The sequence below is a fragment of the Ischnura elegans genome, chromosome 5 (genome assembly GCF_921293095.1).
Source record: "Ischnura elegans chromosome 5, ioIscEleg1.1, whole genome shotgun sequence".
Lineage (NCBI taxonomy): Eukaryota > Metazoa > Arthropoda > Insecta > Odonata > Coenagrionidae > Ischnura > Ischnura elegans.
This window is the reverse complement of record NC_060250.1, coordinates 24,511,143-24,524,084: the sequence shown is the minus strand read 5'-3', so window position 1 is coordinate 24,524,084 and position 12,942 is coordinate 24,511,143. Positions and strand designations below refer to the sequence as shown.

Here is a 12,942-nt window from a genome sequence, read left to right as displayed (position 1 = left end):
AGCTATTAAAAAATCACCTTAAATGACACTGTAAATAATCTTGCCATATACTTCCTTATACTGGGTCTTCTTCAGGGTACATTTGAGTTTACCGCCAGTAGGTATTACCAAGGCTTGTGGCTTGTGGCGCTAGCGGTTCAGATAGTTAATAATTCCACCACAGGTCTCAGGAATGTTTGTCGCTTTGATCGCATAGCGGTGAACAGGTGAACAAGGAAAAAAAATCCGTGGCTCTTGACTCGTGATTCCGGAGTTTTGCTTCGCAATATCCGTTTCCATTTATCAGGAAAGGTGTTCACGGACGTTACCAAAGTAGCTTCTTCGTTTTAGACCCATTGTCCGCTGGATAGTAAGTTGGAGAGGATTCGAAGAGTTATATTGCTTAAGTTGTTGTAAACATTCACGGCTATTCGATCATGAGGGGTCGAGCTCTACATTTTGTCTTTAAAGTTGCTGACAGGACGTTGACAGCGAAATTCTATCGTGAAATATTGGGAATGAAGGTTCGTGAAAATCCTTTTTATTATATAAAACTATGAGTTGATATTCTTTCATGCTTTAATCTGCTTTCCCACGAGTTTCGGTGTCTAGGTGTTATGGCACCCATTAATCTCATTCGTCCTGTTCGTAATACTGGAATCTTTAAATGTTACGATTTTATTACTAATGTGTTTACGAAAAAGTATTGTATTTTTGCTGATACTTTGGATTTGTACTAAATGAGTATTTTTCTGTGCTGAGAAGTTGTCCTTGTCTTAGAAAGAATTCAATGCATCAAAGGGTTATTTAATTAGTCATTTGACCTTGCGGTTTCATTGGATGGAAAGGAAGCGATAGTTTCTATGAATTAAGAGTGCTTGCGTAATATTTGTTCATCTTGATGGGAGTTAGGTACGATTATGTTCCCCAACTGCCACGAATTAATCGTGTAAGTCATTTACGCATCAGGAAGCATCATAACATAAAGCCAATTACAACTGTCATCTTTGTACCTTGGAGATTGATGAATAAAAATAGAAAATTCTTATCTCTTGGCAATAAAAATGAAACTATATTTCTTTGTTTGTCTTTATTTTGTAGACCCTGAGGCACGAAGAATTCAGTGAAGGTTGTGAAGCAGCATGTAATGGGTAAGGAGTATTCTCTTTTTCCTTTTTTCAATTAAATTCAAAGTAAGTATGAAATGTGCTGTAGCCATACATCTGGCTGGTGCTAGCGAGTAAAGTTGGTGAGCTAAGCAAGTAAGGCATGCTATCAATGATCTATCCATTCTCAATAGCTACTCATAATTGAAGTTAGGGATGTGCAATGTAGAGCCTTTGTATCTTTGCTCAAGATACACTTCAGCCATTTTTATTCTGTAGGAACATATTGTGGGTACAGTGAGAGGTAAAGAAGGTAGTAGAGAATTTTGGCAAGAAGGTGAGGTGGAGAGGGAGCTATTTCTGATCTGATAGGTACAGCCTGATTGATTTGGTTGCATTAGAACAAGGTGCCCTACTGCCAGATTCATTCCAGTGGAACAAGATTGTAAGTTCAGCTGGACTAAACCGTGCAATTCCTTGAACAGATTTATTCCTTTGGAATAACTACATCTGGAACAACCTATCTTTTACTATAATTTACTATCTTACTGGAATTCTTTTCACCAACACTCAACCTTGAACCATTTTCTTGATTTCCTCTGGTGTTGTGCTCCTCCACTCGTTTCTGCTTGAAAAAATTTTTCTTAACATTTCCCTTCATATGTCAATACCCACACTCAAATGATGATTTCAGCAGCAGCCTTAACGGTTGACAGCTAATGCAGAAGTAGACTCCTTCCCATTCTCCAACTCTCGTCAGCCTTCTACTGCCATCATTCTTGCATTGATGATGTTAAGCAGTGAGGTTTCTCCCAGAGTAGTCTATAATCATCCCCTTAAGCCGATGAATGATGTCAGGCCCAATCAGCGTCATAGATCCCACCAATTCTTTCTTTGTGAACTTGGAATCTGTCAACTTCTGCACAGCGGACATCATATGAGCGATATTATTATTACAGTATTCTATTGAATAAGGTAGGTTTCCATGGAGTACTATAGAAGTGATCTGGGAGCCTCCCTTTCCTTCCAGCACTGTAAGGGGTGCGGGTTCTTGCCCTTGGTGTCGGGATGCGAATAATTACACACAAGTATTTAAAGTTTTTACCCAAAGTTTATTTCCATTCAAAAACCCAATATCAAAATCAATTCAAGCAAAAGGCATGAAGTAATAACGAATTTGTGTGTGTAGAATAGCCAAAATTTAGAATATTACCAATGTCTCGGGAAGGAGAGGAGCTGCTGGTGATGGCACGGGTGGATAGCGAGGCGCTTCGGTCGCACGGGCCATAAGGCCCGCACTTTGACTCCAACTGACGGCTACATTACTGACAGACCAGTGACTGAGTAGAGTTACTGAGTGCGAGAGTCCCTGAGTGCCCAAGTGACAATTGCATCTACACTGTGCCATTATATAGGGAAGTGGAACCAGGATGTTTTCGTCGAAGAGGAAGGTTACGCCTTCTAGAAAGTGAAAAGGTGCAAATCCCGAGGCATAGTTTGTCATAGCTGGCTATTCTGAGGCGTCACACAACAACATATTTATGCATATTTTGGAAATGGAAATCTTCCATTTCCGGATCACTACAGCACTGCCTTCTTCAATTCACTGTAAGGCCTACTCCTTTTCAATCTATCTAAAAATCCTATTCTTTTCCTTCCCCTCCCTCGTTTCCCTAACATTCTACCCTCTAACAACATTTTCAACATCCCCTCCCCTCTAAGTATTTGCTCCATCCATACATTCTGTCTCCTCCGTTCCTCATCTAAAAGCTGCATCTCCTCGCCAACAATATCCAGCACTTAGTCGTTCCCTTTCCTCTCCGTCCATTTCACCTTCTCAATTCTTCTCCATACCGACATCTCGAATGCCTCCAATTTTCTCTCATCTTCTTTCCTCAATGTCCACGTTTCCGCACCGTAGAGCGCTACACTCCTGATCAAACTCTGCACTAACCTTTTCTTTAAACTCTGTCGTAACGATCCTCTCAGAAGCTTTTTCCTGTTCATGAACGCCTCCTTTGCTAATGCAATTCTCTTCCTAATGTCCTTACTACTGTATCCGATTTATGAGCAACATAACTGGACATGGAAGTTGACAGCCACACATTAATCAGCTGTGACAAGGCTGCAAGATGCTCAATACATAGTACCTTACGGTTCAAATGTCTCAGCGAGGTGGATTCATGCATCCTTTGCGGAAGTTGCTTCACGCAAGTGTGCATAAAGCTCTGGCTCAATTGACTGAGAAATTTTGGATAATGCAGTCTGGTCTTCATTTCCAACATACTCGTAGGAAGAGGGAGTCTGTTTGTCAGAGGCATAATCACGTAATTTTTTGTGAAATAACAGCATAAAATAAGCATATTTCCAGTCCTTATAGTCAAATTGTTTGCTTAACCTTTAGATTGAAAAAATGGAGCCACTTCCACCAGAACTCTCTATTTTTGATGATGCTTAAAACTTCTAAACTATGCTTTAAGCTTCTAAAACTTAGTGCTAATACTAATAATGTAATTTTAATTAAGAATTTCTGGGTCTATAACCTATTGGAAATTAGTGGTTAATGATAGGAATAAAATGTATTCAGATGAGTTGAACGTGCATTGCTTAACTGGTACAGCATGTGCTTTTTTACAAAAAGATGAAGGATATAAAAAGTAATCGAAGATAACAGGAATGAGAATGTTATGGGTTTGCTTATGTAGATCAAACAACCCCTAAGCCTACAAAAATTTGTTGTAGGTTTTCTTCAATTTGTGAAATAATTATTGAACTCTTTTCAATGAAATTATGTGGAATCCAACTGAGTGTTTTTTCATTGCTGAATTTTTTTATTTTCCTTTTTTCAGTCCGTACGCTAATCGATGGAGTAAGACGATGGTGGGTTATGGCCCCGAAGATACCCATTTTGTGGTTGAATTGACTTATAACTACGGTGTGAAGTCGTACGCCAAAGGAAATGATTTCATAGGATTCACCATTAAGTCTCAAGAAGCAATTGCTAGAGCAAAGGAGCATAATTGGCCAATAAAGGAAGAGGATGGTCGTCATGTTCTGGAGGCACCTGGTGGCTATAGGTTTTTCCTTCTTGATGAACCACAGCCCAAGGACAAAGGTAAATATGATTTTTCATCATCCATTTGTATCAGTCTCTCTGCTAGTTAGGTGGTGAATTTCCATGCCCTTCGTTGTTGTTACACTCATTAATTTCAGTGAGGAATATGTTTGGGAGTAGGTTAGCCCTATTAATTTTTTTCGTAATCATAAATGTTTTCTGGCCTCATTTATAGACAGATAAAATTCTTTTCCCAATGTATATCAAATTTTTTGAAAGCATTTGGTTATCAACAATGGAAATAAACTACAAAGCATACTACTTGTGCATATGTTGTATATTGAGGTGTTCGGTAAAGGATTTTTCATTTTGGTGATGGGTAGTTTCAAAAAATTAAGAGCAGTTAGGTTCAAAATTAAATTTTTGTGAATCACCTTTTTCATTTCGATTTTTTTAATGCTTACCTTCTCTTGTTTTTCTGTTTTTTAAATTCAAGTATTAAATTCCATTCTTATCACTTGAATTAAGATACTTTCAACAAAGTAAATTTGAGATTGACTCAAAAAATAAAGAAAATAAATGAACTTTTTTTCTCAGAATTTTCTCAGAAAAAAAGTTGTAAGTATACGAGTGACAAGTGTCCCCGCCACTGATCGTGAAATACTGATTTTGGTAGCACCATGGCCGGTGGAGAGGTGATTGGTATCAATATGAATTCTGTGTTTAGTTATGAAAATTTAGCAATTTTCTAAATATTTGAATCCTATGAGCTTCTGATAAATATTGATTCTGGGCAAGAACATTAGAATGAAAATAAGAAATCATTATTTCCAATCTTGCAATTAATTACTGTCCGCAGTATGTATCTTATTTCTGGCTTTTTCCATCTATCACAGCCCTGTTGTCCTCGTCATTTTTCCATTATATGTTCCTATCCCTTTCTTTCCTATTAATTATATGTATGCTTGTGCTTAATGTGTCGTGCAAATAAATGAAGTAGTATATATTTTTAAATGTATGTGGAGCGAAAAATATGTTATTCTAGAAATTAATTTCCCTCCGAGGGGAAAGTCGTTTGGTCCTTCAGGGTAGAACAAAAGTGAAATGCATAACATAGAAGTTCTAAAACAAATTATTTATTCGTGAGGTCGAACCCTATTTGATAGTGACAAGAATTTCTTAAGTGTTCACTGTAAAAATGCACTGCTGCTTTCAAATGGGAGACAATCCAGTACGGGGATTATTAGCAATTTGTGGCCTCAGAACTTTCAAGTCCTGACAAACTACTCCTACCACAGTGCAATACCTCGCCTGATGAGGACTGGAAACAGGGTGTGCGTTGAGATCGAGATCTTCGGGACCAGCTACGAAGCCTTCAAGAGGGAATGTCTTAAACTGCTTCTTAGAGGGGTTTATGTTTGACTGACTCAGGGTTTTGCTCTGCTTTATATACTTGTCTCCAATTGATTTATTGATTAGTTGCATTTGCTGTTATTTAGCTTACATTTTGATGGTTGTAGATTCTCGTTATATTATAGATATTTTGTGCTTGAAATAGTTTATCCGTCATTTGGTATTATTGTATCATCTTCAAATTGTAAAAAGGTGTATTGCCGTATATATGAATAAAAAAAAAAGTCCATTTTTAAGTGTGTAAATAACATCAGTTTTTGGACATTTCTCATGATTAATTTTCAAAACTCCCTAAACCACATCTTCTGAAGCTATGAGACTAGGACTCTGACATTCATGCATATAGGTGCACTTGTCTCTTCATTTAACAACCGTCATTGATTTTTTGTATACGATCAAAGCCTCTTAGTTTAGTGTTAATGGAATAGAAAGAGTAATTACATTAATTGTGTGCCTTTGTTACTGAATTTTACATCTTAATATGTAATAAGTTTGTTCCATAAAGCTATTTGCCAGCATATTATTCTTTCATTATTTCAGATCCTGTGCAGAAGGTTACACTAGCAAGTTCTAATCTCCAGAAATCCATTGATTACTGGAATGGAACTCTAGGTCTCAAAATATTTCAACAGAGCGATAAATCTGTGGTGCTTGGATTTGATGAAAGCCAGGCCAAACTTGAATTACAAGACATAGGTAAGGAAATGTTATCATGTAAAATAGTTAATTATTTAATATTTAGTATTACTTGCTCGGTTTTTTACAAAATGCTGTCAATTTGAAAAGGCTAGGAATTATAAATTCTTTATTCTGAAGCAAACCTGAGTCACCTCAGGGCTGATTAAGGCTTATATTCAAATCTCTGGTAGTTTTTTAGTGTACTATCTAAATTTTTATGAGGATTTCAACCGCGTCGGGTGGTGAAAATTAGATGTGTATACATGTTCTAAAACCAATTAAAATAGGAATTAAAGTCTTCAAAAGTGGATTTTTGATTGGCTTGGCAACCATCATCTGGTAGGAAAATGTCTCAATCTGTCCAAAGACGATGGTGGTTGCCTTTCCAAATGAAAACCTGTTTCAGAGCCTTTTATTCCTATTCTAATTGGCTTTAGGAAATATATGTACTTCTAATTTCATTTAAGCCAATTAGCAGCTCCACCTGATTCTGTGAGCTAGTCTGTGGTTTACCAATATTTAAGGTCCTCTGGGTGAATCAGGGGCATAGCTAGGAATCAAAGCTAGGCACAACTCATACTTAGGGGTGTGGGGGTATTGCATACCTGCCAGGGTAAGCAGGAGTTGCAGTGGCCCTCCTCCAGAAAAATTTTAAGAATAAAAATTCAAAAAGGTTATGGCTTTGTGAGGGACATTTGATTAATCCTAACACTATGCTGTAAGTACTCATCCAATTAAGTAAAATGGATTAAACTTAAAAATTTCTCTGAGCTCGCAGGGGGGGGGAGATTTATTCCCCCCCTCACTGCGCCACTGGGGTGAATGACTCATATTCATTGTGGTGACAAGGACGTTAAACCTTGTAATCAAAAATCAACTCTTCTGATTTGAATCGTATGAAAATCACTAAATACATCACAACATAAGTATCCCTCCCTAAACACGAGAAATATGAATGCGATGGTGGTTGGCGTAACATGGTGAAACTCCTTCATGATGCACAAAGGTTGAGAAAACACTTAGCTGTTTCACAAAATAAAATTTTATTTTGTGAAACAGCTAAGTGTTTTCTCAACCTTTGTGCATCACGAGAAATATGTTCATAAAAAGTGTCTTATTAAGTGAATTTTGTGTTTGGTGAAGGTGGATTGCAGGTAGCATACTTACTATGTGTGCTAGTAGCTGACTTTTCTAAGGCTCTTTTAAAATTCCCTAATGCTGCTTGAATGATAGGATCAATTTTCGGTATTGTATCAAATCACTGAAAAAAATCATCTTTAAATCTTTTGCTTAACATTTATTTATATGTAGGAACACTGATCATTGTGAAATTTGGCACTAACGTGTTTTTTTTTCCTGGAAAAGGTTTTTGTATCGTGTATTTTGTGGTAACTTGCCCTCAGGACTTAAAAAAAGACCCTCTGCTGCTTCTGTCCATAAATCGCATTGGGCTCCATACCCTGGTATCAGTTTTTACTTTTCAGAAGTAATATAAATGAAGATAGATTTCAATCGATTTTCTTTTGCACTTCGTATTTGACTTAAAATCATGATTGTAGTGGAAAAGTCTCAATTTTTTTAATCAACATTATATTTCCTTGGGAACCAGTAATAGCAATGACGAACCATTGAAATGTAAATTGTAATTTGATTTTCATTGCATTTGGGTTGAGTACTGAATGTTGAAATGAAGAACTACACGTGATTATGCTGATCATGGACTCATGGAAAGTAAGGAAAATATTTTCCGATTTAAGGATTATAGTAAGGTCAAGTCTCAAAAAATAAAAGTACATCGAGTTAATATAGGTGTTAAGCATTGAATTTTTATCCAAATGTGGAGCTACAATGGCTGTTTGTTGTTCTAGGCTGGAACATCTGTGTCATGAAATCTAGCAACCTCTGTCCCTCTATTATGCCAAAAAACATACTACATACATATGTACAATCTGTGTGACCTAATGCAATGATTTCATTTTTCCTGAATATTATCTTTTAAATTGGTTAGGATGGATGTACTACATGATTTTTCTACAACACAATGTCTATATCTTGACCTATTGGTCTTGCTGCTGTTATTTCCCCTTCAATGGATTTAAGGAAGTTATTTTTGCAGAATTGTTGTGAGATTAATTGATAATGGTTTCCTTCCTATGTTTTATGCTTAAACCCTTGTGGTCAGTGGTTACCAATATTGGAGGTCCACTGGGTGAATAACTCATGTTCATTGTGGTGACAAAGACCTTTAAACCTTGGTAAGCACAGACCAACTCACTCAACGGATTGGATTCCTACAAAAAGTTCTAAATATATCAATTTGTTTTTGCTACAGGGACAGCAGTTGACCATGCCTCTGCTTATGGAAGAATCGCATTTTCCTGTCCATACGATGACCAACCAGCTATTGATGAAAAAATTAAATCCATGAATGGAAAAATTCTCACACCTCTGATCTCTTTGGACACCCCTGGAAAAGCGACTGTTCGTGTTATCATCTTAGCCGATCCTGTGAGTAAACTTATATTTTCATGTTATGTGATGTCATTATTTAATCTCACGTAATTACTTAAATTATTTTCTCTCATTTTAACTCCTCTCTTTCAGGATGGTCATGAAATATGCTTTGTTGATGATGAAGGTTTTCGTGAATTATCTAAGGTGGATCCAGAAGGGGATGTTCTCTTGGATCGTTATATCCGCACTGACAAATCATAATGCAATTAAATATGCAAATATATTACTATGCAATTATTTTTACTCACCAAGTATTTTGGTACATGTTGTGATTTGTCTCTGTCCTATAAGGTTTCTTGTTTCCATATTTTAATTAAATAATTTCATGTTACCTTGCAGTATATTTGGCCTAACTGAAAATACAAAATATGTCCACCTGTCAGAGCACATATTATCAGTTATTTACACTATGCTGGGCGACAAAAAAGTTCCAACAACACCACATTCACAGAATGAATTTCATAGCTTCACAAATGAAACACTCAAAAACAATGTAAAGAAAGCACACATGGAATAATGACATTTTGTATCATGGCATCCTTGTTCATGCTTACTCAGTCACAGCCAGTCACACGATAGTATTCATCATTGTCTATTTCAATCCTTAGCGGTGAGTTCTTCAGAGTTTTGCTCCTATTAAGCTTAGACCTGAGATCACCTTCAAACGGCTTCTTGGTGAGGGATGCCCTTAAGTCCAGGCTCTTGGATGATCTAACCTCACTCCCACCCCTTATTGCCTCTTCCTCGTCCTCCTCAACCTCTTCTTCATCTTCATCATCCTCGGCATCCATCAGCGCCTTCTCTCTCTGAGCTAACCGATTCCACACGGAAGATGCCCCCCTGCTCGGCCTGTTCACAGTGTTGACTGCCACACCTCCCCGTTTCATTGTGTCCCCACGATCCTTACTGAGTCGACTACGAAGGTCCCCTATTTGCCTTTTGCTGACCCCATCCTCCCTCAAGCCGCCACCACCACGGGTGACACTTTTCAGGTCCATACCACTGTACACAGCAGCCGCAACCTCAGCCTCCCTCTTCTGTAGCTCACGACGGCGTTCGACACGTTTTTCCTCCTCATCGGCATACATGCGCATCCTAGGCTGCTTGATCTTACGTCGCCACTGGGATGTGCTGCTCCCATCCTCATCATCAGAAGACTTGTCTGACTCAGGATCTGATGATAATCCCTTGCGTTGGGGTAAAGGCCTTGACACTCGTGGCATGATGGTCTTGGCTGACACACTGGATCTAGCCAATGGATACATTTGTATGGGACGTTGTACATGAGGTGCACTGTTTGAAAAGGTAAGGGGTATCTCACCATCTCGATCAAAGGCTTCTGAAAGTGAGGGAAATCAGAGGTATTATTCGTCACACAGCTAAGCATATTGATTCAAATGAAATAATTTCAAAACAGCAACTTATCACTGCATAGTGGACCCTATTTTTTAAATTCTCAGAAAGGAAAGCTACGGCCTTTTCAAAAACTAAATTGATTTTTTACATGCATTTCAGGATCAGAATTTATGTAACCAGAAGAGGGCTACCAGAAAAAAATGATTTTGCCAGCTAAATGCCATTAATCAAAAAATATTTTGTGTCATAGCATACCAAAGACAAAACATTTTAATATACGTTCAACAACTAATGGAACATTTACCACTAAATGAAAATATAAATTCAAGTCCAAACTGATAATTTTATCAAACTAAGTATGTGATGCCTTCAACAAACTCTCAACAAAATTACGATTACAAACTATTTGTGTCTGATATCCCTCTTCCAATTAATCAAATTAGTTTTTTTTAAATTTAGTAACACATTACAGCATCCTATAAATGCATTCCTGAGATATTTCTTTTCTAACATTGCCAAGGCATAACAGCAAATATTATTCATTTTTAATTTACATTATCAAAAAAATTGTAAAAGTAAAGAATTTGGCATAAAAATCTTTAAAATTTTACTCCTGACCAAACAAAATAGAGATAAAATGGTCTAATTTATGCAGATAAATATTTAGCTGCGCTACATGAAAATTTTATGGACTAGATGAAGTTTGATAAACTTGTACATTGGCCCTGTGAAGATGGGTATTCTTCTGTAAAGGAGAAATATAACCTTGGGCTAAAAATTGATAAGAAAAACATTTTTAAGGATTAAAATTTGCACATAGTATAAATTGCACATTAGGCCGACCTATTACAACAAAGAGAATATAACGAAAACAATGGCTGGAAGAAATGATAGAGATAATGGCAAACTGAACAGTCCTAAAAACTGTTTAAGGTAAAGCAATGGCAGGTTCCACAATTATTTATTGAAGCGACCAGTTTTGATACCAAGTATTATCATCAGGCACTTATTTGAGGTATCATTTCCATAAATATAGATGAGTCAGGAGTTTTAAGATGGAGTGGAAGGGTTAAGGGGAACTAAATAGTAGAGTCAAGTCATCTATAATTAGTGCCCAAAGATGACACTTCACACCGAAACCAGACACATTGATAATTAATTATCGAACCTACCATTGCCTTTTCTTCCTGAACTATCACACTTCATCTCCACAGGGCCATCCATCATGTTTTGCCTAATACTATTCAGTTCATATTAAAATTGAGTAATGGAATTCCAATTTTGCAATTATATCCATCAAAGTAGCTGTGGTGGTAAGTTAAAACATAGAGTAAGTGGTTATGATTTTAGAATTCCATGAATACATAGACTGCACAAAGAAAATAAATTGACTGCATAAACGTTTCCTGGGCTTTACTCCAGCTTATGTCAATATAGACTTCCTTACCATCATTAGGATACATTCTCCCTATTCAATCAAAGCCCAAGACACTTTTTTTGCATCCAAAGGAAAAATTTTCAACCATATAGAATTCAACTTCACTTCCACCAAAGTGAAATGATCCAGTCTCACACAGAGTGTAGGTCTAATCTAATATCCTACTAGATGAGAGACTGATACACTAACATTTTCATGACATGTACTTAAATGTTTGCTTGCAGCAGCAGAAAATGTTAGAGCTCATATGCCCAATTTATTAGAAATTTCATAGGAAACTAGCTCCCTATGATTCATGTGATCTTAACTACCTGGCAGCATTGCTTTTCTTCGGTCAATGTCACCCCAAGTTTCAGCTAAACTGCCCCATGGGTTCCCCTTCAGAGGCTTGGCATCCATATTGGCTTTCTCTCTAAACCTCCTCTTTCGGGATTTCGTTATGAGCCCTTTGATTCCTGTAGTAAAAGGATGGCGAAAAAAATTGCTGTTTAATTAAATGTGGTGTTCGTACAAAGCTCATATTCAACTGTTAAAAATTACCCAAAAAAGGGATTACATAATTACATATATGTAATAGTTGACTTCGTTATTTTTAATAATACACAGCCGGTTAATGAAGGCATAAAAAATGACCTCATATTAACCCCACAACAATGGTGGAGGCACCTTATACAATAAATGGCTTTGAAATAGAAGTGAGCAGTACAATACCAAAAATTTTCAAAACCAGCATTAATTTTCTTTAACTTACCATTCAACTTTCTGTCACAGTTAACTTCACTTAGTTTGACAGTGGTATGGGTTTACGTTAACTCATAAAATTCCACCACTTACACGGTTGTAATTGCCTTCAAATTCTACAACTAAGATAGCTCTGCAACTGAGTAACTGACAACCATGGCCAAAAAGAGATGGATAAGTAGTTGGTGGGATTTTGGGGAATGGGCACCCAGTGACGACACACTGTTAGCCCAACTGTGGGATGAAAGGAGTGGGGACCTATTGGTAATGATTGACAATTGAAGAAGGGAACCGAAATGGGAGACAGAAACATAGTATACCATAACGTGGAAGGGGGGGAGGATTCAACTAATTATTGGAAGGCTTTGTTATGAATTCAAAGTACAGGAAACTAATCCACACACAACGCTTGAATAAATTGCTTCCATGGTATTATTACCATCATCAATTACCTTAATACTTCAAGAAGAAAACTGACTCTGCAATAGGTTTCACCAAATATACGAATCGTTTGGTCAAATGCATAAATCATCAAAACAAAGAAAGGCACCCAGTCAAGGGTCTCCAGGGAGAATAAATGAATTAAACACTAATCATACTGATTAATGCTGTTAAATAGCAAATGAATGAAACTCTTTGCAGTTCAACGAACTTAAATTCCA

At 37.0% G+C, this 12,942-nt stretch overlaps 2 protein-coding genes across 4 annotated transcripts in view; one reads left to right on the top strand and one right to left on the bottom strand.

The window, feature by feature from the left end:
• The first annotated feature begins 200 nt into the window (after positions 1-200).
• On the top strand, positions 201-9,076 carry LOC124158594 (glyoxalase domain-containing protein 4). Of its 2 annotated transcripts, none has more exons than XM_046533755.1 (6): positions 201-503; positions 1,081-1,130; positions 3,935-4,200; positions 6,094-6,249; positions 8,564-8,739; positions 8,836-9,076. In XM_046533755.1, exons 1-6 carry the CDS (start codon positions 417-419, stop codon positions 8,944-8,946), a joined length of 846 nt encoding a protein of 281 aa, XP_046389711.1. In that variant the 5' UTR covers positions 201-416; the 3' UTR covers positions 8,947-9,076. The 2 variants fall into 2 exon arrangements, with proteins under 2 accessions (XP_046389711.1, XP_046389712.1); XM_046533756.1 differs by lacking the exon at positions 201-503 and adding an exon at positions 864-928.
• LOC124158592 (nuclear cap-binding protein subunit 3-like) overlaps positions 8,969-12,942 on the bottom strand; it is a 5,881-nt gene continuing 1,907 nt past the window's right edge. The window contains exons 6-7 of one of the 2 annotated variants that reach the window (XM_046533752.1): positions 11,851-11,994; positions 8,969-10,084 (exon numbers count right to left, since the gene is read on the bottom strand). In XM_046533752.1, the coding sequence (XP_046389708.1) occupies positions 9,300-10,084; positions 11,851-11,994 (929 nt within the window). In that variant the 3' untranslated portion in view covers positions 8,969-9,299. The remainder of the gene's footprint in view (positions 10,085-11,850; positions 11,995-12,942) is intronic. The other variant, XM_046533753.1, reaches the window with a different exon arrangement.